The 27,854-nt window shown below is 48.7% G+C and overlaps 1 protein-coding gene across 3 annotated transcripts in view; it reads left to right on the top strand.

Moving 5' to 3' along the window:
- ZBTB7C (zinc finger and BTB domain containing 7C) overlaps nt 1-27,854 on the top strand; it is a 312,925-nt gene that overhangs the window by 251,621 nt on the left and 33,450 nt on the right. The window contains exon 1 of one of the 3 annotated variants that reach the window (XM_009192693.4): nt 923-8,069. The exons of the other annotated variants lie outside the window; for them this stretch is intronic. Within the exon in view, the coding sequence (XP_009190957.1) occupies nt 7,861-8,069 (209 nt within the window). The 5' untranslated portion in view covers nt 923-7,860. Of the gene's footprint in view, nt 1-922; nt 8,070-27,854 lie in introns of those variants that run through there. 3 annotated transcript variants of the gene reach the window in all.

Here is a 27,854-nt window from a genome sequence, read left to right as displayed (position 1 = left end):
GACCCACCCACCTTGGCCTCCCAAAGTGCTGGGATTATAGGTGTGAGCCTCCAGGTATCCCACCAACCAAAATGGAACCACTTGATCAGCTGAGCGCATTGTCTATTTTCATTTTTTTGTTCCTTTGTTTATACAGTTGTGTTTTTTTGTTTATTTGATTAGAATGTATATCCTTCTCCTTCCCTGCCTAAAACTTATCCATACCTAAATATTATTCATCCCTCAAGGCCTGTTTCTCTGATGGCCCAGACTCAGAACAATGTGTCCCTCCTTTGAGCTCCTGAAGGGCCAACTGAAGACACCATCATTTTGTTGGTGGAGGCCAAGGTAACTGGAGTCTATGGAGTCCTTGCTTATTTCGGGGGGCCTGAGTTCTTTCTACCCTGTTAGACTGTGACACTGAACAAAGGCACAGACAAAAGCTTTATGCTTTTACTGTGGCACTGCTGTCTTCCTGACCCTCTTCAGCACTGTGGCCTGTGCATGGTCAGGGCTTTGTCGATATTTGATTGAAGGTGGATGTGGAGGATAAAATTAGGGTTACAAGGATGTTAGTGTGATGCCGGTCATATATACTTATGTATTAATATAAAGCTACTGTATTAGTATTTTGAAAAGTAAGCAGTAGCTCTAAAGAATGAAAGGAAAGAATGAGGTTAAATCAAGGAAAAGACTAAAGCAATTCAGGAAGAAATAAGAAAAATATGGAAAAATGCCCCCTCCCTTTTTAAAAGTAAGTAATCATGCTTTATTTTTTATTTATTTTAGAGAAAGGGTCTCGTTCTGTTGCCCAGGCAAGCCTGGAGTGCAGTGGTGCAATCACAGCTCACTGTAGCCTCAAACTCTTGGGCTCAAGAGGTGTTCCTGTCTCAGCCTCCCAAGTAGTCAGGACTACAGGTACATGACACTGTGCCCATTTTTTTTTCTTTTTAATTTTTTTCTAGAGACGGGGTTTTGCTTTATTGCACCGGTTGGTCTTAAACTCCGAGCATCAGAGGATTCTCCTGCCTCAGCCTCCCAAGGTGAGGGCATTACAAGAGTGAGCTACCATGCCTGGCCATAAATGTCTCCTTTGGCCTCTGCCAGACCAGGGTCACAGCTCTGATCACTTGGAATCAAACCTGAGAAGTGGGAGAACAATGAGCATAAGAACATGGCTAATTGGGAATGCAAAATGTCTGTAAGTCTCCCTGACCCTAGCCAGCAGGAGTTGTATTTTAATTCTTGTGTTCAACATTTTCACCTTCTCATAGAAACTCCAGTGTCTTACTTGTCACGTGACAACACTGGAGCTTTCCTGCCTCTTGCCTTTGTTCATAGAATTCAGATGCCCTCCTTGCTTTTGGATGCTCTCATTGCCTTCTCCAGGCCTGGGAGCACAGTGGGCACTCAATAGCAGGCAACCAAGGCTGAGGAGCCAGTGCTGCAAGACTTGAAGTAAGTTTCAACCTCTCCTACTAACTATGTGCACAATCCTGGGCAGATCACCTCGCATTTCTGACTTTCAGTGTTCTCATCTGGAAAATGAGGATCGTTATAGTTACTCCTCAGAATAGCTGGGAGGAGTTATTGAAAAACAATATATGTTAACCCTTTAGCACAGTGCCTTGTAGGAAGTAAGCACTTAACAAACGGTAGCTATTATCATTATTATTTGCAAAATGGGAATAACAATGTCCACTCCAGCACAGAGTTGGATTAAATAAATTGTATTAAATTTAAATAAGATGGTAAACCTTTAAGTGTTTGCAAAGTTTAAAGCCTGTTGCACATCACATATTCGTTCACTTAACAATTAGAACTAAGCCTGCTCAGACTGCTGCAAGAAGATCAAGGACACACAAGGCAGAGTCCTCAGAATCCAGGAAGGGAGATAAAGTTCACATGCATCTCCAAGGCTGCAGAGAGGGAAAGATGACTTCTCCCTGAACAGGAGGTACTCTTTACTGAGAACCCTGAAATGTGGGCTCCATTGTGGTGGATGAGACAGGACTCTGGAGGTGATGAGAGTAGGAAGGCATTCCAGGCAACAGAGAGACTTGTATGAGCAATGGGACCACACACAGGGTGTTAGGGGAACAGAAAATGATCTAGATTATGGAACATGGGGTGCCACTTAACAGGGCAGTAGGTAGGGATGCAGGCTCTGGAGCCTGCCTTCTGAAATTCAGTTTCAACTCTACCATCTCCTAGCTGTGTGACCTTGAGTGTATTTCTTAACCTCTCTGTGCCTCAATGTCCTCACCTATAAAATAGGTATGATAATAATAGTATCTACCTTATGAGGTTGTTGTGAGAATTAAATGAGATAATACATACTCTTGGATCTGTACAGTGGGGCACAGTCTGAGAGCTTGGTGATTTCTTCCTGTGGTTAGTGGGGAACAGCAGAGAGAAAAAGAAAAGCCCAGGAAGCAGGCAGGGGCAGAATGAATGCCAGGTTCAGGAATTGTCCTTCATGACGAAGGTGGGGACCTGTCAAAGGTGATTGAACAAGAGAGTGACATGATCCAAGTTGCTTGCTAAGAAGATGAGTCAGCCAGCAATGTTCAGAGTAAGCCAGCTCAGGGAGAGAGGAGAGGTGGCTCCGCTGCCCAGCCTGTGGCTGAGATGGGCTAGGCATGGTCAGGCAGGGATCCTGGAGAAGGAACCAGAGCCCCTCAGAGGCCTCCCACCAGGGCCATAGTCACTGAATCTGCTGCTGGAGCCAGGCGGGCAGGGAGGGGTCTCTGAAGATCCCAGACATTCATTTGTCCCAGAGTCTGTGTGGCCACCATTCCTTACAGTGTGCCCGAAGCCCATTTCTTCATGACCAACACTCAGTTTTTCCCTGAAGATATTTACTATTAGATAATAATGATAGCTAATGTTTATTGAGTACTTCCTGCCAGCCAGGAGTTGTTCTAAGTACTCATAGTATTAACTCTTTTAATCCTCACAACAACCCTAGGAGGTAGAATTGACTCTTATACGCCCCACTTGACAGAGGAGGAAACTGAGGCACAGAGATGTTCAGTCACTTGCTCAGAGTCACACAGCTAATGAATAGCAGAGCAGCGGTCCAAACCCTGGTCTAGGACTGGCTTTTCATGTCTTCTACTCCTCGTCAGTTCATGTTTGTCAGGCAGAAAAAAAATCATGTCTAATGTTAGCCTGCGACGAATGTCTCAAGTGAGGAGACTTCTCCTGGGGAAGAGGTAATGGGCCCCCTTGGGCACGCATCACAAGGTAAACATGCTTGGGTGACGAAATGGGGCCTTTCCATCCTTCTTGCTCACCCTCCTTTCCCCAGCACACTCCCAACTCTAACTCCAAAGCCTACTCTCAGGACAGAGCCTAAGGCCCCTTGAAAGCAAGGTCTGTGTCCTGTTCGCCTTTTTACCTACCCCCACCCACCCTGCCATAAAGCCCAGCAGAGGACCAGGCTCAAGGTAGGCCCTTGAGTTCAGCTGAGTTGATTTGGATGAACTCATCCATACTGAGATGTAATTGACTGATAAGATATTAATGACACCAGTCCTTTGGGGCTGGGCATTTTAATATGGGCTGAAGTACAGGTTTGGCTTGCCCCAAAGGAATGAAGGTTTGATTGTGGAATGATGAGCATAGTCAGCGGGGAGGCTTCAGGGGTCACTAGGAGTGACAGAGGTTCACTGAACAGAGGTTCAGACAAAGGGGTTCAGGTGACAGAGGCCCTCTCTGGCTCCCAGATACCATACCCCACACAAGCAGCCACCATTTCTGTCTCTGCATTGCCAAGTGCTTCAAACTCAATGTACTTCCCAGGTCCAGAGGTGCATGAGACCCATGCTAGCCCCTGAGGAGGCCAAGAAGTGGGTGGGAAGGCCCAGCACTGGCCCGGAGAGTTGTGGAAGACAGGCTGGGCCACACTGGGTCTGAGTCTGTGTAAACATCAGCCACAGGGCCCAGGGTAGGGGTGATAGGATGAGTGGAGCCTGAGTCATTCACTCCTCCATGGCTCACAGGCACACTGTGGGTCCAGGTTCATGCTGGATGCCTCAGGAAGGTGCAGACGTGCCCCAGTGGAGTCAGCTCAGAGGAGCAGAGGAGCTGCAGGGACCTCAAGAGCCACCTGCCACCACTCCTGTGAGTCAACCCAGAGCTAAAGGTGGCCGCTTCCTAATATGACAAGTGAAATGAAATAGAGTGTGACATGAAAGCTACTCAAAACAACAGGGTGAAGAGACCTAAGCCCCCATCGTGGGGAGGGGATGGCACATCATCTGGCAGGACCTCGTTTCTGCAGTCCCCTGACCTCTGACCCCTGATCTTTGCTCCCCACTGCCCCGCCTTCCTCTGACCCAGGGTGAGGCCTCTGAAGGTTGAGCCTTCCCTGACACCTTCCATTCTCTCCTTAGTTGCTCTGGGGCTGGGGGATGTGCCCCACTGCTTCCTTCCTCAACACCACCCTTCAGCACAGTGGGACACCCACCCAGGGGTAATGGACAAGGAAGCTGGGTGCAGGGGAGGGCTCATGCCCACAGAAGGTTCTGGAGGGCTCCTTCAGTGTGGAGACCTTCTGTAGGCACAAGGGAGGAGGCTGTCCCTGCAATGACCCTGGAGAGTCGGTCTCAGATCATGTTTAAAGGCCTGCTTCAACCAACAGGATTGGAAGTTCACCAGATGTGTCCACTGAAGCCCTTCCTTTCTTCAGGGACAAGATAGGAGGGGAAAGTGAGTTCCTAATATGGGTTGCTAAAGGCCCTTTATAACCTCATAATCAGAAGGAACAAAGGAGTTTCCTTCTACAGCCACCATTTACAGTCAGGGGAACTTCTTTAATTTCATTTTTTTAAGGGCAGTGAAATGGATTTTGCAGCTGTACGGAGCAGTAAAGCCCCATTATGACAAATTCCATTACAGAGAAGCATTCAGTGATTAGAGATGTCCATGTCCCAGCAGATGGCCTATGGAAACAGAACTCTGTGAGTGGGGTCAGACACAAACCTTGCACCGCAGCCTTCTCTGGTCCCTCTATCTGGCTCCAGCGTACCCTTCCCTTCGATGGAGAGAAATGCTTTGCATATGTTTTGCTGCCTCTGTATGAGGAGGTGTGGGATAGGTGAGGACAGGCAGGGGACGAGGGGCTAAAGAGAGAGAAAGAGAGAAACGAAGGAATACTGTGGAGGGAAGAAAGCTGGTCTGGAACTGAGGCTTCTAGATTATTAGTTTGGCATCAGTAACAGCCCCTCAGGACGTTGGTTCTAGAGAGCTACTTGGAAATCAATCATTTACGGCAGTGGTTTTCAAACTGCAAGTGATGCTCTATTATGGGTAGTTTGATCAATCTAGCAGGTCATACTGCTAGCTTTTTAAAATTAAAAAAAGAAAAGAAGAATAGAATAGAAAATAACATGCATCATGTGTAGTTAGAGTAAGGATTGTTCAATACAACTTTTATTTCAGGTTTTCACACACAGATATATATCCTGGTCATGAAGAAAAATGTCATAGCCGGTTATAGTTGGGAAAAGTTTCGGAAACACTGATCGTGTCTCCCAATACCTAGATTTTTATTTTAAGAACACTGGGGTACAGAGAGGGAAAGCCACTTGTCCAAAGTCAACCAACTCTTGAAATTCGCATGCAGAACATGAGGCCTGACTTCCAGGCCAGACCTCATTCACCCAGCAGTTTCCCACACCAGATCCTTCCTGTGGAGGGTAATTGAAGTGCACGTGTGGCTATCCATCAAAGCAACCTGCTCCAGGCCTTGGGCGAGTGACTTAACCCTCTGACGGTCAGTTTCTCATCTCTAAAATGGGCCCATACCCACCCAGCAAGGTCATTGTGAGGATGGTGAGATTATATAAAACTCATGCCCGGCACACGGGAGGTACTCAGAGTCTGCTGTTTGCCTTACTTTCTCTCCTTTCCAGATACCTGAAGCTTCTCCCTTTCCCTGGGGTAAAATACATGGACATATATTACAATTCCCCTAACCTGTGCCTTGACACAAGCAAACATCCCAGAGAGAAGGCAGTGACCTGTGCCTGCTTTCACATACCTCCTACATTGTCAGACATGTTCCAACATTGCTTTGAGCCTGTTGCTTCCCTGTTGAGGGCCTGAGTGACAGCTCCATCTCATCTTGGGTTCCTGCAGATAAGGAACGGGATTGTCGGTAATGTTGGTGGGTTGAAAATACCCAAGATGACTAACAATTTGATCACTCCCAGGCACCATTGTGGAAGTTTTACCTGTATTCTTACCTGCAGAGAAAAATGATGGCTCAGATCTTGTGCTCAAGATGTTCTCACATTCTGTTGCCCTATGATAAGGCTCAGTGTGTTGGAATCTTCTCCAAATAGGCTGTGCAAGGGGACAGTGCATAATTTTGTGGAAAACATATGCTTTATGGGGACTGTTTTAATTTCAACTCACTTGGAACACCCCCAAGTCCCCAAACCATTGTGATAAGGAACAGTTTTCTTCCTCTTGGCCTCCTCTAATGTGTAGACCAACACTGTCCTACAGAAATATCATGCCAGCCACATATTGACTTTAAAATGTTCCTCATAGTCACATTACAAAAATAAAAAGAAATAGTTAACATTAATTTTTGCAATACATTTTAGCTCAGTATATCCAATATATCATTTCAACATGTAATTCATATAAAAATTATTAATGCTATATCTGTCTCTTTTTTTTGTTACTAAGTCTTCAAAATCCAGTGTCTGTCTTCCACTTGCAGCTCATCTCAGCTTGAGTAGCTGCATTTCAAGTGCTTAATAGCCTCGTGTGGCTAATGGCTTCCAGGTCGCACAGCACAAGCAGAGTCCTCTGCACATGGTAGGAGTTCAAAACATATTGCGGAACTTAACTTGATGTTGGACCCCTGTTGAACCTCAGGGGGCACGTTAAGATCTGAGGATTGGAAACTGAAGGAAGAGAAGGGGAGAAGGGCCCTGGTGGTGGTATTGTAAAGAAATCACTTAAAGGGAGGCTGAGGCAGGAGAATGGCATGAATCCGGGAGGCGGAGCTTGCAGTGAGCTGAGATCGCAGCACTGCACTCCAGCCTGGGCGACAGAGTGAGACTCCATCTCAAAAAAAAAAAAAAGAAAGAAAAAGAGAAAAGAAGTAACTTAGAATGAACAAAACCACAGCCTTTTAAACAGCCAGGAACTGCCTCCCCTTCCTGGGCTACATCAGACTTGTCTATTGGTCCTGACGTGGATGGTTCAACAGGTGTCTAGAATCAGAAAACCTGAGTTCAAGGTGCAGACTCGATGCCCCGTGCTGAATGGTCATGGGGCCAGTTGCAGGATCCAAGCCGTGCTAAGCCTCCCTGGAAGTTTGGCTACTGACTGGCTGGAGACAGAGATGGCTTCCTGATGTCTCATTTTCATCACAGGTAGGGTTTCCACTCCCCTTGTCGAATACTTGCATCAAGAAGAACCAAAATTTTAGCTTTTGTTGCTCATCCATTTCAAGGAATTTACCACCAGTAATGGGAGAAGGTCCATGGTGTCTTTGCAGGGAGAGCTGTATGGCTGGCCAGTGTCAGGCTCCCAGGGAAATTTCAGTGGTGCTTGATGAGAGAGATCAAACCAGGGGCGAATGAAGAAAGAATGCACAAATCTCGAGTGGGGAAAAGAAGCAGGAAGCATGTGGGCTCACCCGGGCTCTCTACAGTGGCAGGGGCAGAGGGAGAAAGATGAGCAGGCGGACAGCCAGGCCCAGGGGAAGCCTGGGGATCTGGGGTTGCCTGGCCTCATGGGCTTTGGGGTTGCCTGGCCTTGTGGGCTCTGGAGGCTTGCCCAGGCCTCACTGTGTGCAGCCCCAGCAGGACCAGCCAAGCTCACAGTGGCTGATGTGTCAGGACAGCACAATTCATGTCACATGGTGCCACATCAGCCACTAACCTATGTAATAAATCCCATGTGAGGGCACTTCAGAGCTTGAAGGGGAAGTGCAGAGACCATTCCTTCCTTTACAGATGCAGAAACGGAGGCCCATGGAGGCGAAGCAGCTTGTCAAGACCAGGCAAGGAGAGACGGGTTAGATGGGAAATAGAAGGATGCCTGGGAATTGGAAACTCCAGGTGCCTGCTCCTTCTGTCACACACATTAATTAGAATGCTGTTTGTGGCTCTCTTAGCTTCGCCTTAATGAGAGTCAATACATGAAAAATATGGGCTTGCACTGGGACCCACAGAGAAATAAGGATGTGAAATGGAAGGGTACAAGTGAACGCCCAAATGCCATGTCGCTTGTGGGCAACTTGGATCCGGCAGGGTGCTGTCTACACTCAGATATCCAGAGTCACACATGGGTCTGTCCAGGTACTAGAGGGCTTGGATACAGGAATTAGGGCGATGTGGGCTGAGGTGACTGAAGTGTTAAGAGTGACAGCAGGCTGGCTCAGAAGCCCTTGTACTCCATGCAGGGCTGATCCTATCTGGGGCTGTCATCCTCCAGCTGATGGAGACATTGAATGTCACTCCTCCACCAGGCGGGCCCCAAAGGCGCCACTCTGCTGTCAGTGGGCTTGCCAGCGTGTGGTAACGTCTGCTCCCTGTGCTGAGGAGCAGTGGTGTCATTAGCACAGACTCATGTGCTGCTGTCAGAGGAGTGGAAAGCTGAGGAGGTGGCTCCCCATGCCCTGCAGTCCCTGGGCACTTGCACACTGGCCCACGGACTAGGCATTCTTGCCAGCTGAGGTGCCACTGCTCGGTCCCCCTGGAAATGGACCTACGTCCCTCTTCCCCAGCTCCCCTGTAGCCTCACAGGAAGCAGGTCCTAGAGGCTACATCATACCCCACAAAGTGGAATGACGGCACTGCAAGAGCCCAAGGGTACAGCTGGCCTGTCCAGTGGGCTGGAGCCCACCCCTTCTCTTTTGTGAAGGCAGTTTCGCTAAGAGTGTAGGTCCAGAGGGGCTCTGAGGGGTGATCTGGCTGCCTTCGCCTTGGGCCATTGTGGCCCCTAAAGCCCAGCCAGCTTCATCCTCTCTGCTTTGGCAAGGAGGTGCTGATGTAGCCAGGAGGGGAGGGGTTAGGAAATGAGGTGGCCAGTACCCCACGATCCCACTGCAGTTGAGTTTGTCCCTTCCAGTGAGGTGGACCCTGGGCCATGTATTCTGACACTTTGTTCCGCAGGATTTTTTGAACCTCTGAGATGGGATAAGGGGTGCCTCCCTTTCCAGAATGGGTAATACTTTAAAAAATTGGGCATAAATGTTTTATTTCACTTATTCAGCAAATACTTGGTGCCTACTATGTACAAGAGACACTGTGCTGGGCACCGTGGACCCCGTAGTAAGGGCAACGAGTCATGAATTGTCTGTGGTTGAACTGAAAAATGCCACTGGCCCCTTGGCATCCGGCCATACATCATATCTTGACAAATGTATGATCCCAAACAGGGCAAATAGCCATCTGAGGCCTCAGTTTACCAATCTGTAAAACTGGAATAATTGATATTTAAGTTCACCCCAGCTCTAAAAATTCTGTAATTCCTCACAGCAATCCACTCCTAGGCATATACCCAAAATAAATGACAATGGGTACTCAGACAAATACTTGTACATCAACATTCACAGCAGCACTATTCACAATAGTCAAAACCAAACCGAATGTCCATCGATGAATGAATGAATGAACAAATTGTGATATATGCATTCAATGGAATATTATTTAGCCATTAGAAAGGAATGAAGCACTAATGCATGCTACAACATGGATGTACCTGGAAAACATCATGCTAGTGAAAGAAGCCAAACACAAAAGGTTACATGTTGTATAATTTCATGGGCTCTGTGGATCCAGAGGTCAAAGTCCATCATTAACTTGAACTAAGCTCCTGCCAAGCCCAGAGCCCCTCACCCTGCTACCTGCATCTTCTCTGCTTTGGAAATCAGTGGCTCTCTCTACCACTCTGGGGTGAGAATGGAGGTTCTCCTGTCGCTTTCAGTTGGGCGGGGCAGTGCTTACCACAACCCTTGGAGCCCCCTAGCATCCCATGACTGCTCCCCAGTATGCCCAACTCGCTCTTCTCATGCTAGGTCTGCTGCACCGATGCCCTCAAGGCTGACCTGCTGCTGCTGGTGGAGTGTGGGCCAAGGTGCCAGTACCAAGGTTGAGGGTACCCTGCCCATCCTGAAGGCATGCCCCCAGGGGCAGCAGAGGTCCTGGGGCCACATCATGTTCTCTGCAGAGTCAGACAGCCACACTTTCCCACCTTTGTGCTGCCAGCAAAGGGGCCTTGCATGTGTGTCTCGGAGATGTTAGACACAGAACCTTTGGATTTTCCTGAGCTCTTTCGCAGTAGGATCCCTTCCCTTGTACAGGACCTGATATATTGCAGGAGCTTGAGAATTATGTGTTGTATAACTGAATGAGTGAATGAATGAAGGGGTATTGGAATCATGCGAGATAAGCCAGAGGGCCATCTTAGTGACAAAATCCAGCTATCCCCAAATCTCCTATCACCTCTAACCTTGAGGGGTCTGAGAATCTAGCTTCTGGCCTTCTACTCCATCTGCCTTGGGGAGAGTCATGGTGTGAGGGGCAACTTACTCCTTCATGCAACAGATGCTTGGCTGCCTGCCCCTCCAAGACTCTCCCTGATGTGCCCTGGCCCCTCTAATTCTACGTAGACATAGCTTAAACTCAAGCTGGAGCCCAGCCAGATGAGCTGGGGAGGCTAAGGGGAGGAAAGAGCCTCGTGGTGGGTCCTCCCCAGCATCTTACCTCCATAACCAGGGAGCCGGCAGGGTATTGTGCAGGCCTGAGTCCTGCCCCTGCCTGCTGAGAGGTGATGATGATAAGACCCAACTCAGATGGTGAGGACGAGGCGACCCAGTGCCTGGGCACTCATGGAGTGCTCATCAAATATTGCCCCCATCACATTCAGTGGTTGCACCTTTGGGGGCTCACTTCCCCCGACTTCCACGTGTGCAACTGTGACTGGAAGCTGCCACCCTCTTTGGTGACCTTCCGTGTGCCCTGACTGTACTTTGTCACTTCACTTCTCTGTTCATTCATTCAACAAGTGTTTTAAGCAGCTGCTCCGTGCCAGGCCCTGTACTAGGCTCAGACTCGCCAAGTTGGGTGGGGTGTGCCCCACACGCCCTTCCTCACTCCCTGGTTTTGTGTGTTTATTGCAGGGTTTCTCAATGACAGGGAGTTTGGGGTATGAGCGTACTGGGGGAGTTCCGTATTGAATCACGAGTAGGGTGTTTTTAAGCACCACCCCCATCTCACCTTCTTTATTACCACCTCCACGCACATAGTTACCTTTGTGTGTGTGTGTCTGGAGAATATTTAAGTTTCAAGTATACCATACCTTATTATTAAGTATAGTCACCATGACTTTTATTAGGTCTCCAGAACTTGCTCATAACTGGAAGTTTGTACCCTCTAGCCAACATCTCTTCATTTCCTCCACTCCACCCCTGCAGGATTTTCTGATTTTTTAAGAGAGACTGTATTGCCTTTAGAATAAGAAAAGAATCATAGGGGAGGAATTTTTTTTTCATGTAACAACATATTGTGCATTTCTTTCTATTCTGTTCCTGTGACCTTTGCTGGAGGGGAACTTAGGTGCTGTCTTGGCCAAGTTCAGAAACATGTAGGAAGTTATGGGGAAGTGTTAAAGCCAAGTTAGTACTTAGTTGAAGCTTCTTCCTTGATTGAATTAGATTTGTTGGAAAAGGGATCATGGTTCGGGCTTTGGACAGGGCATAATGACTACATTCTCCTGCAGTCCTATGGGTTCTCAGCAGAGCAGTGCATTTTGGGACCCCTGGCTCCAACATGCAAGTCCAGGTTTCCCTGTGGAGCCCTCATAATAGCTGTCCCAAGGGCTCCGTGGGTCAAGAGGACAAAGCCCATCAGGAACTTGAACTAGGCTCCTGCCAAGCCCAGAGCCCCTCACCCTGCAGCCTGCCCATGGGGTTCTTGCATCTTCTGTGCTTTGGAAATTAGTCATGTGGGCAACCGCTCAACCACAATCTCAGTGGCTGGCAAGGTGCTTGGAAAGCAGGAAATATTTGGGGTCAGTGTCCTGGATATTTAAAAATTGCTTTTCTATTTGGGATCAGTGTCCTAGATATAGCCTGGATATAGAACTGCTGGTGGCCCTTGCCCATTGGAAACCCCCCACCTCCCTTCCCTTACCCTCCTCTGGGCACCCAGCACTTTCCATTTTTCTTTTCCAGGTCCTTACCACATTATACCTTGTGGTTATTTATAAAGAACCTGTTACAACGACAAGAGTGTCAATTCCTTCCTTTACTTGTTGAGTCTCAGTCTCCTCATAAATAAAATTAAGAGACTGATTAGCTGCCTCCTAGCATTGCTGTGAAAACTGAAGTCAGGTCACAGGAGTAAAGTGCCTCACAAGGCACTAGGAACATAGAAACGGCTCATTTAGTGGAGCCTCATTATCCCTCTGCCTTGGGGACAAGAAACATGTTTATTTTTCATTCCTGTAGCACCTTGCCCGGAGCCCATCTCATAGAAGGCCTTCATTAGGTAGGCATTTGCTGAATTTGCCTGAGCAGGCGCTGGGGAGGAACGAGTTAAGGGAAGGTGGAGTGAGGGAACAAACATTTCTGTGGCACCCAGTACTACGTGCCAAGAGGCGCTGTCTTAGGTGCACGTAGATGGATTATATGTTCAGCCTGAGGACAGAGCTGGGAGCTCCTAGAAGAGCGGGTTTGGGAGGATGGGGCATCTTCAACTGGTGTTTCTGATTTCTGGACATGCTGGGAGATTAGTGGACAGAGCAGGTGGGGCCTCTGAAGGCTCCTCTGTTTAACCTGAACACTCTCCCTTTCAGCTGCAGGGAGGATGACGTTGACCTGTGTCATGTCATTTCTACCTTTCTACCTGGGGAGAGGTAGAAAAGAGTCGCCTGCCCCTCCTCCACCCAGAAACAGGCCTGAGGGTTCTTGCTGTCCCTGCAGCTGCAGGGGAAGCCCTCAGATGCCATCCTGGGAGTGGGGAGGCAGGAGGAGGAATCAATCAACCCAAAACTGTGCAATCGCTGCGCCGATGATCTCAGCCAAGCCCACGGTGAGGGAAGAAGGGCTGCTTTGTGCTTCCTGGAACTCCAGGCATCAAACAGATCCTGGGGAGGTTCTAGCATGTTCTTCCTCTCTGGGCTGGCTGTTGCCATTTCCATCTGGCTTCTCCTTATTGGGCACTGGGCTTGAAGCCCTTTGTTGCATCACCAGCCTCTTCGGATAAGAATGAGTGGAGCTGCAGCTACGACTGGAGAGCTTGTGTCCTGGGAAAATTGTCAAATGCCTGTTTTCTCTCCTCTCCCATAGAACAGGAAGGGCATTTGGGAGGGGAGAAATGACCAAGTGGAAACCAGTTTGTCTTGAGGAGCTGTTTGGCAGTGCCATCTACCCAGCACATTGGTGAAGCTCAAATGCGTCCTCTTCATGCTAATACCTGTAGCACTGTGGGTAGGGGAGGCAGAGTTGAGAAAACACACAGAAGCCTGCATCCTGGGAAAATTGTCAAATGCCTGTTTTCTCTCCTTGTACCTTGTGCCACCTCCCTCTTCTCTGCGCACTTTGATAGATGGCCTATTTTGATGCTGGCAAAGATGTGAGTTCAATTAACTAGAGGAGTCAAAGGATCAAGGGAAATTTGAGAATTAAAAAACAAAAGGTGCCAGTATGTTAATAAGTATGTGACCCATCGCAAAAACATCACTGAATGGAAAGGACCCTGGACAGCAGGAGAGCTGGGTGTCCATTCCTTTAAGCCAAGCGTCCTTGATCCTGCCATTTTTTCTCTGTGTTTGCCAGGCTGCAGAGCTCTGGAACCGTCCAGCTAAAAAATGCTTTGATTCTGTTTTCTCTGCTCGGCCATAGAGAGCAGCTTTGAGAAGAGGCCCTTACTTTTCTCTTTATCCTGTCACTGGAGAGTTTGTAGGGGCTGGAAACAACAGGTTATTCTGTCCCAGAGTTCCGTCTGCAGTTGCTCTGAGGGTATCATGAAAGCCCTCCTCTCCACACAAGAAAGGTGCGAGGAAGCAGCCTCAGCACACAGCTGCCCACGCAGGGCTGTGCGGTTCTGAGCTGCTGGGCTCTCTCTGATGGTTCCCTTGGTGCCCAGTGGTGCTCATCCATTCCTATGACAGTCGCCTGCTGAGCACCTACTGTGTGCCAGGCCAAAGGGCCACGGAGACAGGGGAGGTCCCTGCTCCTCACGTGCAAGGGGCTGTGTCATATGAAGGAAAAAGCGATATCTCAGAAATGACTGCCCCCCGAATGGAGGGTGACCTTAGAAAAGGTCATAATGGGCCAGGCGTGGTGGCTCACATCTGTAATCCCAGCACTTTGGGAGGCTGAAGCAGGCAGATCACCTGAGATCGGGAGTTCAAGACCAGCCTGACCAATATGGTGAAACTCCCTGTCTCTACTAAAAATACAAAAATTAGCCTGATGTGGTGGCATGCGTCTGTAATCACAGCTACTCAGGAGGTTGAGACAGGAGAATTGCTTCAACCTGGGAAGTGGAGGTTGCAGTGAGCTGAGATCATGCCCCTGCACTCCAGCCTGGGTGACAGAATGAGACTCTGTCTGGGAAAAAAAAAAAAAAAAAAAGATCATAACGAGGACTGAATACTCACTGCAAGCCTGGCTGGGGCCTGAGGGGCAGGGACAGGGCCCCCTGAGAAGCTAATATTTCTTTTGGGGTCTATAGGAGACAAATCAGAGTAAGGAGAGAAAAGGGAGAACTGAGGAGAGAGGATATGGTCTTGTGCAGGAACTCAGGGAGCAAGGGCTGAAACGTCCACCCCAGGCCTCTCCTGCCAGCCACCAGCCACAGGACAGCCTGGCCCTTAAAGAGAGGGGTTGGGGAGCCAGGGCGGAGGCCAGCCAGCCAGCCAGCCACAGCCAGACTTAGCCCTGGAAATAAGGTCTTCTTGGGTGGGGAGAGAGGGAGGGCAGGGGAAGGAGAGAAAGAGGCTGAGGGAGGAGCAGAGCCTTCTCCCTGTTCAGACTCAGGGCCTTGTTTTAATCCTTTGGCCCAGAAGAGCAGTCACTGGGAACCTGTCAGTACCTGCCCGCACCCCTGCGCCTGTCCCAGCCCCGGGGACTCTTCTGTTTGCATTGTTTCCTGCACCCCACACCCAAGCCCACAAATAAAGATGGCCACCCCTGCCTATCGCCGCCCGCCCTCCCTGCCAGGGTGACTCAGGCTGGGTGCCTGGTGGCAGCGGCTCTGCTCGCCTGGCCCTGCTCTGCTGCCTACATCTGTTCCTGATTTGCTGAGCCCAGCCAGTAGCCCTTTATGTCTCTGGGACCTAAATGAGGGTGGGGTTTCTTTCCCCTAGACTTAAAAAAATAATCTGCACACCCCCTGTGGTGTGCAGATTATTATAGTGTCTGCTTGCTTAGAGGGGACAAGAAAGAAAGCGAAGTCGGACAAGTCCAGTTTAATTGCGATGTGCAGCTGCCCAAGGTCTCCTGTCCACTCTGGCCAGTTCTGAGCCAAACCAGTTTTCCATGGCCAAACTGGGCCTGGTTTCCACATTGGTTCCTGTCAGGAAGTTCCTCCGCCCAGCATGTGCTGTTAAATAGGATCCCGTTCATTCCTTTTCCTCTTATAAACTTCCCTTTCAGGTCATCCTAAGGGAGAGTGAGGCTGTGGCCTGGAGGGGGAAGGGAACTCCAGGCTGTACTCCCTAAAGGGAAGTGGCTCTGTTGGGGAGGCCAGCAGGGGGCTGGCCAGGGTCAAACATCTGGGGTCCCAGGCCAAAGACGAAGCAGAGAGCAACTGCCTCCTCCCCAGCAGTGCCGGCTGCCTCCTCCATCACAGGCGGCTCTTAGTGCTACCTTTCCTCGGTTCCCCACAGGGAGGTGGGATTGGAGGAGCAATGGGAAAAGCATCCCATCCTAAAAATATCTCCCACCTTCTCCCCTCCTAAAAATATCTCTGCCACAAACTTCCCACAGAGCGTGAAACTCTACCTTCCCCATTTCAGTCTTTGCTTGTTTGCTTGTTGCAAGCGCCCCGGGGAGACACTGCGAAGCTTGGCCTCCTGCCCCTGTGTCTGTTGAGTTGCAGGAAGCTGGCGGCCCTCCTTCAGGAGTGGGACATGGGAAGGAGGCTGCAGATCGACCTGGGAAAGGTGAGCTGGGGTTGGCACCTGAGGCCAACCTGGCCAATGGATGCAGCCACCCAGGGAGAAGGGGGGAAGGGTGAAAGATTGGAGGAGTCTCCTGGCCCTGAGCTCCAGGCTTCATATACTATCTCATTTAACCCTTGACTCCCTTTTGTAGCATAGGTATTTTTGTCCCCTTTTGGGGTCTTCTTACCCCATTTTACAGACAACAGACTTGAAATTCAATGAATTAGAGTGTCAACTCAGTTTCACACAGCTAGGACTAGAAATCATGGCTGTCGGGTTGCAATGGTCAAATGCTTTCCTCATACCCCATGCAGCCTTCATTCATTCATTCATGCTTCATTCATTCATCCACTTGTGGTAAAATTATACGTAACATAAGATTCACCATTAGGTATATAATTCAGTAACAGTAAGTGTATTCACAGTGTAATGCAAACATCACCACTAGCCATCTCCAGAACTTCTTTAGCATCCCAAATGAAACTCTGTCCCCATTAAACACTAACTCCCCACATCTCCCTCCCCCCATTCCTGGGTAAGCACCATTCTGTCGTCTTTATGAATTGGACTATTCCAGGTACTTCACAGAAGTAGAATCAGTGTTTGTCCTTTTATGTCTGGCATGTTTCACTTAGCCCGATATCCTCAAAGTTCATCCATGTGTTAGCAGGTGTTGGAATTTCCTTCCTTTTTAAGGCTGAATAATGTTCTGTTGTGTGTATATATCACATTTGGTTTCCCCATTCATCCACTGATGGACTTCGGGTTGTTTCCAGCTTTGAGCTAGTGTGAATAATGCTATGGATGGGCTTGTACAAATATCTATTCAAGTTCTTGCTTCCAATTATTTTTGGTTATGTACTCAAAAGTAGAATTGCTGGATCCTATGGTAATTCCATGTCTAATTTTTTGAAGAACCTCCCTAGTGTTTGCCACAGCAGCTGCAGCATTTTACATTCCTACCAGCCGGGCACAAGGGTTCCAATTTCTCTACATCCTCACCAACACTTGTTATTTAGTTTCTTTGACAGTAGCCATCCTAATGGCTATGAGATAGTATTTCACTGTAGTTTTCACTTACCCTTCCCTAATGGTGATGTTGAACATCTGTTCATGTGCTTACTGGGCCATTCATATGTCTTCTTTCGAGAAATGTCTATTCAAGTGCTTTACCCAGTTTTGAGTTGAGTTGTTGGGGTTTTTCTGTTATTGAGTCGTCCATGCTTCTTTACTCAAAATTACAAATGACCAGAAGTTTTTTAGAGACTCTAATGTCATCATTATGTTCCTAAAGTGGACCCCTGGGTAATCACAGTACCGCCTGGATCTTCTAAATAGTACCTGTGGTGGTAGTGCCTTTGTGTAAAGGATGTTTTATTGCATCTGAAGTCTCTGGAAATACATAGCTGTTGTGAAACTGTCATTTATCATACACATATTAAGTTCCTACTGTGTACTAGGCACTGTGCTGTGGATGTGAGAAGCAGTAGGACATGCTCCCTCCCCTTAAGAACCTTAGACTCTGCTGGGGAAAAGTGGGTACAACATAAAGTGATTTCTGAATCTGAAATCTCAACATATTATCTGATGGGAATTTTTGCTGCATTGGGCTGGGTCTTGACAGTGGCTGGGACCCCAGGGACAGTTCAGTGGGAAAGGGGTAAAAATCACCCTCAAAAGGAAGCTAAGGAAAGGATCAAAGCAGAAACATGGGAAGGGCAGGATGGGGTGGGCTGGGGAGGCCTCTGGATCTATAGACTCTTCATGCCCTAAAGAGCGGCATGTTTGCACTCCCTCCCCCAACATGTACAGATGCCTGTCACTCTTGGTGGCTTTGCTGGGTTTCTAGTCACTGCAGATGTTTAAGGGAGCAATGAATGGGGAGTGTGGATGCAAACTACGGCCTCCTTGGCACTGTTTCAGATGCGGGATTTCCCTTCTCTAGGAGAACCCTGGGCTGGAAAAGGTATTGCACCCATACTGAAATGGGGCAAGCTCTTCCCAGTTTTGTGGGGGCCCTTGGCAAATATCCACTGAGATGGAGGAAGTCTTCCTCCTCTTCTTCCTCCTGCTCCTCTTTACCTGGACTAGCAAAATAGCACCAATCCTTTTCTCCAGATGGCACCATTGGATGGCAATATCTGAATGGCTTTCACAGCTGAAGGCCGGAGACCAGCCTACAACTGGGATTCAGGCTTCAAAGCTTTGGTGAGGATGACTCCAGAACCATGCAGGTAGTCATCCTCCAGGATGCCATGGTCTAAGGCATTTCACTCCTCAATCAGCAGGCTGTGAACTCATCGTGGCTGACACTTCTATTCACTGCTATGTGTTTGGCAATGCCCGGCACACAGACCTGCTTAATATGCTTTTGCTGAGTGAGTGAAGGGATAAGTCCCTTTCTGCCTTTTTGATACTCACTTTGGTGCCCCTTGAGGTCACAGAGACCTGGATTTGACATCTGGCTCTGCCACACAAGAGGACAGATGCTTTGGGTGAGTTACTTCAGCTCTGAGAGGCTCAATTGCCACACCTGTGAAACAGGTTAGTGATTCCAGGAATCTTACCAGGCCCCATGGACAGCATGTACCTAAAGAGCCTAGCCCTTCTCTCTCCTCCCTCTCCAGGGGCCAGGCCTAACTCCCCTGAAGCCATTTCCCTACCATTTTGCTCCCTAAGCCTGTTATCAGTTCTTCTTTCTGATCTACCACCATGGCTCAAATCCTGCCCTTCATCCTTGCTTTTCTCAAAGACAAAAATACCCTTCCTCTACTCCACTCACAATGTAGTGGGGAGGCTTATACTCCAGTGGTTAAGAGCATATCCCTGGAATTGGAAGGAACAGGGTCTAAAATGATGTAGATATAGCACAAAGCCTTGCTCCTGATAGTAGAGGCTCCAAATACATGGGGAGGGGGTGGGAGAGGATAGAGGGGCCCAACTTACTTTCTTGATCCTCTGCTGAACCACAAAGCATAGGTGTCTTGGGCATGTTCTGTGAGCTCTCAAGCTCTCACAGCTCCCTGCCATGTGCCCAGCCTGTCCTCTGTCTGCTCACAGTCCAGGGGAAGACACAGAAGAAAGGGAGAAGTAACTCAAGGACCACACAAGGCAGCAATCTGGGCTTGACTGTAAATCCGGTCAGGAACAGTAATGAGAGACAGCAGAGGGAAGAGAAGAATCGGGAGATCTTTCAAAGGGAGAGGTGTCAGCTGGACCCTGGAGAATGCCTAGGATATGAAACAATAAGGAAGGGAAGGGCATTTTCCAATTGTGGTGAGAATTGAGAAAGGCAAGAGGTGTGCCACCCACAGGAACACCTGGACAGGGATGGGCCCAGTGACTGTGGGACAGTATGCGCATTGATTCAGTCAGTCCAGCAACAGAAATGCATGAGCACCTACTCTGTGCCCTGCCCTGGCTGCCCTGGGGCCAGGGATGCCAAGGTGGTTGGAGGCCGCATGTACCCTCCAGGAGCAGAGGCGGCCTACCTGGCAGGTGCCTCATGCCCTTAGTAAAGACTGGGAGGATGCTGAGTTCATCTCACTCCATGAGCTCTGGAAAGAGCTTATTCTATTCTCGAATCATGGAGCTGGTTTCTCCCACTACGATGTCCTTGACCCCTCCTCAGAGGAGACAGTATATTCTGGCCCCCAAATTCTGACCATAATAGTGTGCACATTGTGAAGGTGAAAAGGGCCTTGAGAGATGGCCCATGCTCAGAGCTCTCAAACTTTAGAGAGCAGCTGAGCAATGTGCTGGGGAGCTTGTTAAGTCTGGAGATGCCAGGAGCCTGCCCAAAGGTTCTGATTCATAGGTCCTGGATGGGGCCCAGGGAATTTGCATTTCTAGTTAGCTCCAAAGTGACTTGTTTCCTCTGAGAAGCCATGGCCCTCAGCCTGGGTTGCACATGGAGAGGCCCTAGGGAGTTTTAAAACACTGATGCCCAGGCTCCATTTCCAGAAAGTCTAATTCAACTTGTCTGGGGTTGGAGTCTAGATGCTGGTTTTTTGTTGTTTTGTTTTGTTTTTTTTTTAACAGCTTCTGAGGTGTCTGATGTGTAGCTTAGGTTAAGACTTAGACAAGGCTCGGCCAGGCGCAGTGGCTCACATCTGTAATCCCAGCATTTTGGGAGGCCGAGGTGGGCAGATCACAAGGTCAGGAGATCAAGACCATCCTGGCTAACACGGTGAAACCCCGTCTCTACTAAAAAATACAAAAAATTAGCCAGGCGTGGTGGCGGGCACCTGTAGTCCCAGCTACTTGGGAGGCTGAGGCAGGAGAATGACATGAACCTGGGAGGCAGAGCTTGCAGTGAGCCGAGATTGCACCACTGCACTCCAGCCTGGGTGACAGAGCGAGACCCCATCTCAAAAAAAAAAAAAAAAAAATAGACTTACAAGGCTCAAGTTTGAGTGCCAGTGAATTCATCTAACCAAGTTGTATTAGTCAGAGTTCTCCAGAGAAGCAGAACCAACAGGATGGAGAGGTGGAAAAGGAGAGAGAGAGGGAGAGATTGATTGATTGATTGATTGATTGATCGATTTATGATGGAGTTTCGCTCTTATTGCCCAGGCTGGAGTGCAGTGGTGCAATCTCAGCTCACTGCAACCTCTGCCTCCCAGGTTCAAGTGATTCTCCTGCCTCAGTCTCCCAAGTAGCTGGGATTAGAGGCATGCACCACCATGCCCAGCTGATTTTGTATTTTTAGTAGAGACAGAGTTTCTCCATGTTGGTCAGGCTGGTCTCAAACTCCCAACCTCAGATGATCTGCCCACCTCGGCCTACCAAATTGCTGAGATTGCAGGCATGAGCCACTGCGCCCAACTGAGAGAGAGATTTATTTTACAGAATTGGTTCATGCAATTGTAAGGGTTGGCAAGTCCAAAATCTACAAGGCAGGCTAGCAGACTGGAGACCCAGGGGAGAGTTGATATTGCAGCTTGACTGTGGGGACAGAGTTACCTCTTCCTCTGGGGACCTCAGTCTGTTTCTCTTAAGGCCTTCAACTGATTGGATGAGGCCCATCTACATTCTAAAAGGTCATCTGCTTTACTGAAAGTCTGTTGATTTAAATGTTAATCTCCTCTAAAGGTAATTTACAACTCCCTCTATTTCTACTTGACCCAGTATGTGGATACCATGGCCTAGCCAAGTTGACATGTAAGATTAACCATTGTACACCTGATTTTACAAATAAGGGAAGTAGAGAAGTGGTCAACAACTCATCCAGAGTTTCATAGCTAGTTCCTCCATTGCTGTTTTATTTATCATGAACTCGTAGATTATAAAACTATGAAGGGATCTTCAAGGTAAAATCCAGCTCCTTCACTTACAGAGGGAAGCTATGACTCCAGGAGGCTAACCACCCTTTCCAAGTCATGCATTTTGGCAGGGAATAGAGCTATAGAGCTATAGAGCTATAGAACTAGGTTTTTTCTTGTTTTTGTTTTTGTTTTTTTTTTTTCTTTTGGAAACGGAGTCTTGCTCTGTCACCCAGGCTAGAGTGCAATGGCACAATCTTGGCTCACTGCAACCTCCACCTCCTAGGCTCGAGCAATTCTCCTGCCTCAGTCTCCCAAATAGCTGGGACTACAGGCACATGCCACCACGCCTGGCTAATTTTTGTATTTTTAGTAGAGACAGTGTTTCACTGTGTTGCCCAGGCTAGTCTCGAACTCCTGAACTCAGGCAATCACCCACCTTGGCCTCCCAAAGTGCTAAGATTACAGGCGTGAGCCACCATGCCTGGCAGAGCTAGGTCTTAAACCAAGACTCCTAACGTCTAGTGGCTGCTCCTTCTCCTCCACTCGAAATGGCAAACACAGTGAGAGCTTAAAGAGAAGTGCCTTTTTCTGCACTTCTGAACATGCCCAGCATTTCTCAGGCCTGTAGACTTGCATTTGAAGATCTCAGGAACAGGGGATGGGGAAGCTATAAATTGACTCAGCCTCTAAGTAGAGGGGAGAGTTGGGAGGCCTCCCAGTGGCTGCCAGCTCCCTGGATTTATATCCAGGTCCCGTTGTTATCTATAATTTTGTGGCTGCTTCATCTATGCTTGCATTTGCACGCTTAATGCCATAATCTACAGATATGGTCTCTGCACACTCGCCTCTCACTCAGCATTAAATATGGCTTGTGAAATAGATTTTGCTTTAAATCAAAGCCCAGTTATAATAGTTGATCTTGTTAGAAACACATCACCCCCACCTCCGCCCCCCCAGGGCTTGGCAGCACCCACATCCGTGGGGCGTACAGATCCTCTGAAATATGCATGTGATGTTAGCCAGAGATTGTGATCCAGAGAGTCTGGCTGAGGCAGGCTGTGGGCAGATAGGGGCTTTAGAGACAGGGCTGCAAACCAAGGCTGGTGGAGCCAGGGTGGGCACTAGACCAGTCCCCAGGGATGCCAGCAAGGATTATGGAGCCTCGAGGTGAACAGCATGGAAGCCAAAGGTTAGGAGATGATGCCTGGCTGGCAGATGAAGGAGAGAGCAGATACCACATGGCAGAGACAGAAGACCTCCAAATGGGTGGGCTTCCTCACACAAGAAGCTTCCATGCACTGCCTAATGTGGCTGGATCCAGAACTTATTGGGAAGGAGAAGGAGGGGTGAGCAGAGAGGACAGAGCTGGCAAGTTCCGACCCTGAGCTAATTCCGGGGTTGGGGATGGATTGGAAGGGGAGCTGCCCCACTCTGCCCCCTCATTTCTGTTAGGGGAAAGCAGGCATCCTCTGATAAGACCACTTCTCCTACGACCCTACAGGGAAACTATGTGGTACAGCAGAGGATGCCCTGGAATGCCACAGCTACCTGTGTGACCTCATGGAGGCTGCTTCACACCAGAGCCAGGGCAAGAGGTCAGGCCTCCAGGCTTGTATCCCAGAGGGCTCTGTCCTCTGGTCCAGAGCTTCCCAACCAGTGGCTTTGCCCCTTCACCCCTCTTGTCAACTGAACAGCTCAACCACCTCCTGAGAGCCTTCCAATTCCTTTGTGCCATAAAAATATTGTTTCTCTGCAAATTCCATGACTGAAAAAGTTTGGAAAGCACGGCTTTACCCCAGTGTTCCCCGAAGGTGTGCTTGTCACACCAGTTCTGCAGGATATTAAAAGGTGTTAGGCAAAGCAGAAAGATTAAACAAGTTTGGGAAATGCAGAGTTAAACAAAGTTAAACATGTTTCTTTACTATGGGCTTTCTCAGGTGTGTGTGTGTGTGCGTGTGTGCGTGTGTGTGTGAGAGAGAGAGAGATTCATTGTGTATCTCCAGCAAGGCTCTGGTATTCAGGTATGCCCAACATTTATGTCATTCAAAGTTCATAGTTGCAAATAAGCAACACAAACTGCTGCTGCTGTCACTCACTCAAGATTCAAGGTCCTGGCATCAGGGTCCATCCAGCTGGGCCTAGCGCTATGAGCGCATGAACTCACTGCCTTGCAGGGGCGCTGGCAGTGGAAGGAGGCCCCTCTTCCTCAGTGGGAGGCAGAGTCCTCTTCCTACCATCAAAACTCTCCTCACAGGGCCTCTCCCAACCAAAAGGACATGGTAGATGTTTGGTGGTTAAAGTCTGTGACTGCAGAGTCCTTTCCTTCAGTGGAGCGGTGGGAGCTTGGGAGCACCCTGCAGGAGGGAGGCAGTGTTTCGAGAAGCCCTCTGTGGGCTTTGTTGCTTTGTTCCAGGCCTTCGCCTGCCATTTTCCTCTAGAGCAGAACTTCTAGATTCCACTTTAGCCTACATCCTACTCCTCTCAGGGGGCCTTCCCTGCCTTGGGACCACCTTCTTCTCCCTGTTCCTATTGCCATTCTTCTTTTTCTATTTTATTTTCTGAGATAGTCTCGTTCTGTCACCTGGGTTAGAGTGCAGTAGTGTGAAGACAGCTCACTGCAGCCTCAACTTCCCAGGCTCAAGTGAGCCTCCCACTTCAGCCTCCTGAGTAGCTGGGACTGCAGGTGCATGCCACCATGCCCAGCTAATTTTTGTATATTTTGTAGAGATGGGGTTTTGCCATGTTGCTCAGGCTGGTTTTGAACTCCTGAACTCAAGTAATCCACCCACCTCAGCCTCCCAAAGTGCTGGGATTACAGGCATGAGCCACCACACCTGGCCTATTGCCATTCTTCTTGCCTCAACTCACAGGCACAGACAGTGGGCCCAATGGGAAAGGTGCCCTGTATCTTCCAAGAAGACGAGTCATTGACATGATGAGCTCACAGGTACTACTATAGGACTAGCCCAGAAATCCTGAAATAACTTGGATACAGGATAAAAATGGCTTTAGTGGTTTCCACTAGCAGAGCTTCTTGTTAAGACCTCCCCTAGTGGGAATTCCCAGTGGTTGGAATGGCAAAGTAGATGGCATCACACCAGGCTGGTGGAAGAGATATACTTTGGAATGGGCAGAGCTTAGTGGTGTGTCCTCCAGTTACCCCGTCCATCAGCTCCTTATGCATTGAGCCAACCCTGCTTCTGTTTCCCAGTGGACTGGGGCCACCTTCTCATTCTTCATGGCCATATTGCCCAAATTTCCAAGATAATTATACAACTTTGTGCTGACATTTACTCAGAAAGACATGCTTAGGAGGAGGACTGGATTGCCAGAGATCAATATCACTATTGTCACTGTCCTCATTAATAAATATTTAATTATTAATTATATATAATTATAAATTAAATATAAATGCAAAGATACCATGGAAGTTTTGGGTTTGGTACAAAAAAGGCATTTGGCATGATTTCTACCACGGATGCTCTTACATTCCAGTCCTATAAGCTTAATTTTCTTGACATCTGCAAAATTAGGATTAGCCACATAATCCCCACAGCCCCATACAACTCTCAAGACATCTCTGCACAGTGAGCATCTATTGAAAACCTGGACCACTTCTTGTTGAGAAAGCTGGCCATGGCGATTGGTCATTCTTTTATTTGTATAACACATACTGTCACCTCTCCTCCTTTCTCTCCTTTTTCCACACCTTCCTTTTCCCTGCTTCCCTCTCCTCCCTTTTCTCCCTGTTTAAATCTCATTAACTTCCCCTCCTGCCTTTCTTCCTGGTTCTGTTATGTTCTGTCTCCCTACCTTCTCCTCCTCCTTGCCCTGGATCCCTCTGGGAGCCCCAGGGCAGAGGGCTGCCTCCTCACTGGAGAATTACAAAGGTGCCCAGGTTGAGCAATCCCTGGTGACAGCAGGAACTCTTCCTCTGGCATTGAATGGGTCAGGGCAGGACCTCAAGGGTGTAGGCTGGGGGAAAAAGCCCCTGCGCTGTTTGTCTAGTGGATCTGGGGTCACATGATCCTTAAGGGCAGCAGAGGTGGGTGGTGCATACAAGGAGGTGGAGATGAATGAGGGTGACCAACCATCCCAGCTTGCCTAAGACAGAGGGAGTTCCCAGAATGCAGGACTTCCAATGCTTCAACCAGGAAAGTCCTGGGAAAACCAAGATATGTTGGTCTCACCTTTTGGCTTGGGTGGTGAGAAGGAGGGAGGGTCATCTCAGGGGTGAGAATGGTGTCTCTGTAATCCTTTCTGGGGTACTGGCTGGCAATCACAGACATTTTCCCACCCACTAATGCCAGGGCCTCCATCCTGAATGGAGAACTGAGCAGGTGAAGGCAAAATGCAGGTTCCAGCGCAGTCACGGTGGCTCCCTGTGCCAGGACAGGACAAGCATCTTGGCCATGCCTAAGAGCTCAAGCTGTGCTTTCTGCCACAACCAGGTAGACACTTTGACGTCTCTGTGCCTCAGCATCCTCAACCATGAAAGGCCGTGTCCAGCTCTGACATCCTAAGGCCTTTTTCAGATATTTGCAGATGGCATTCCTAGCTCTGCCACCCATGAATTATCCCAGTTTTCAGCCTTTGGATGCTCTCAGATGTTCTAGAATGGAACAGGCCACTGACTTACTGCAGTCCTGAGATGAGTGACTTGGCCACTCCTGGTCTCAGTCTCCTCCTAGGAAAATGAGGGTAAAAATAATCATCTCAAAGGGCTAGCATAAGGATCAAATGAGGTAATTTGTGTAAAAGAGCCCAGTTCAATACGTGGTACACAGTGGGTGCTCAAGAGAGGATGCATGAAATTAAAGCAGCTCTAGATGTGTCTTGACATGCTTAGTGTTCGGGGGTTCTGACTGTGACAGGATCTTGTGTTGAGCACAGAAGTGATACAGTGGGCCCACAGCATGAAAATCGAGCATGACTCATGCTTCCCGCTAATCCAGGTCCTCCCTGGAGAGAGGGAGAGGGAAGTGCTCTCCTCTCCCCTCCTGGGGATCAAGCCCCTTAAAGGTGTCCCCTCACCTGTCACATGAGGAACCCTCAGGAACACAATGGCATGCTTCACAGTGGCTGTCTTTGTTATGTTTTGAAGTTATAGCAATATTGAAGCAATATTGAGACAAAGGTTTTCAAAGGAAATCCTTTTTATCCTGATTTATAAATTGTTTAATCAGAAGAAATAAGACTCTCCCATGTTTTCCTTGGGAGATTTAGCTCCCTGTAAATTTTCTGATTTAGCACTTTGCCCTTCTTGCCACACATGAGAACAGAGGTGCGCTATGTGCCCAGGCCCACAGAGCACACATCAGCATTTGCTATTTACTGAGGGCTTTACCATTCTTTGTTACTGATGCTCCCAGGTCATTTCCTCCTTTTGAAAGTAGAGGTGATACTGACTATTTCAAGGTCAATAGGCCCATCTGTGCTCAACAAGTCACTCAACAAACATTATACCAAATGCCCAGTGATGTGAACCTCCAGGCTCCACTCTATGAAAGGTACAGAGAAGCAACTCATTCTCATTCTCAAGGAACTTACATTCCTGTTCTGTGGGCTCCATGCTTTTGAAAATAAGCTCCTTTTTGGAGCTGAAAATATGTCATGGGACCCTGCTTGGCTGTACCCCCACTCTAGGTGATTCCATAATCATTTTACCTACATTTGTGTTGAATCGATTCTAATCCCATCTGCATTTGGAAGCTGGCCATACATGTATGTGTGTGAAACTCATTGTTGAGCATGCTGATGGAATTGGGGGTGCTTGTGGGCCTGAAGGCCTCCTGCTCTGTCCCCAACTGCCGGAGGGGCTCAGTGAGTGTTCAGGACTAGTGGAGGGAGAAGAGAGACTCAAGGGTAAAGGAGTGAGAGCATCCCTAACAAAGGAAAGATGAGGCCAAGCACTCCAGGTGGGAGTGTACCAGGTGGATGGCCCCCCAGTGCATAGACCACAATGAGTGTTGGGGTGAAGGTGTAAAGGAAGCAATGACCTTCTCCCGGGGAATGTGTAAATGATCCAACCTTTGTTTTATCCTACTCTTGTCTGTTTCAGGAAAGCTTCCTCATGACCCTTTCCTCTGTTGAGCTTTGCTACGGGCATGCCTGATGCCCCAACACTCAACCTGCAGCACCCACTGTGGTCTGCTGACCCCATCCCCAGCACCTCACATCCCAGAGCTATTTCTCCCTCCTCTCCCCAGGCCCATCACAATAGCACCCATTTTCCACTTACATCTCCATGTGGTGAGGACTAGAAGAGAGGGAAGGATGGGAACATAAAGGACAGGCACCTAATTCAGGAAGGTTTCCTGGAGGAGGTGACACCTGGGCCAAGTCTTAAAGGATGAGCAAGAGTTCACCCAATGAAGGTGGGGTAGGGTGAGGAGGTTGGGAGGGGATGGCATTTTAGCTGAGGAGGCAGAATGGGCAAGGCCAGGCTGGTGGGAGTTGGGC

The sequence above is a fragment of the Papio anubis genome, chromosome 19 (assembly GCF_008728515.1).
Source record: "Papio anubis isolate 15944 chromosome 19, Panubis1.0, whole genome shotgun sequence".
Taxonomy (NCBI): domain Eukaryota; kingdom Metazoa; phylum Chordata; class Mammalia; order Primates; family Cercopithecidae; genus Papio; species Papio anubis.
Note: the sequence above shows the minus strand (reverse complement) of the source record. Positions and strands in the feature narration are given on the sequence as shown.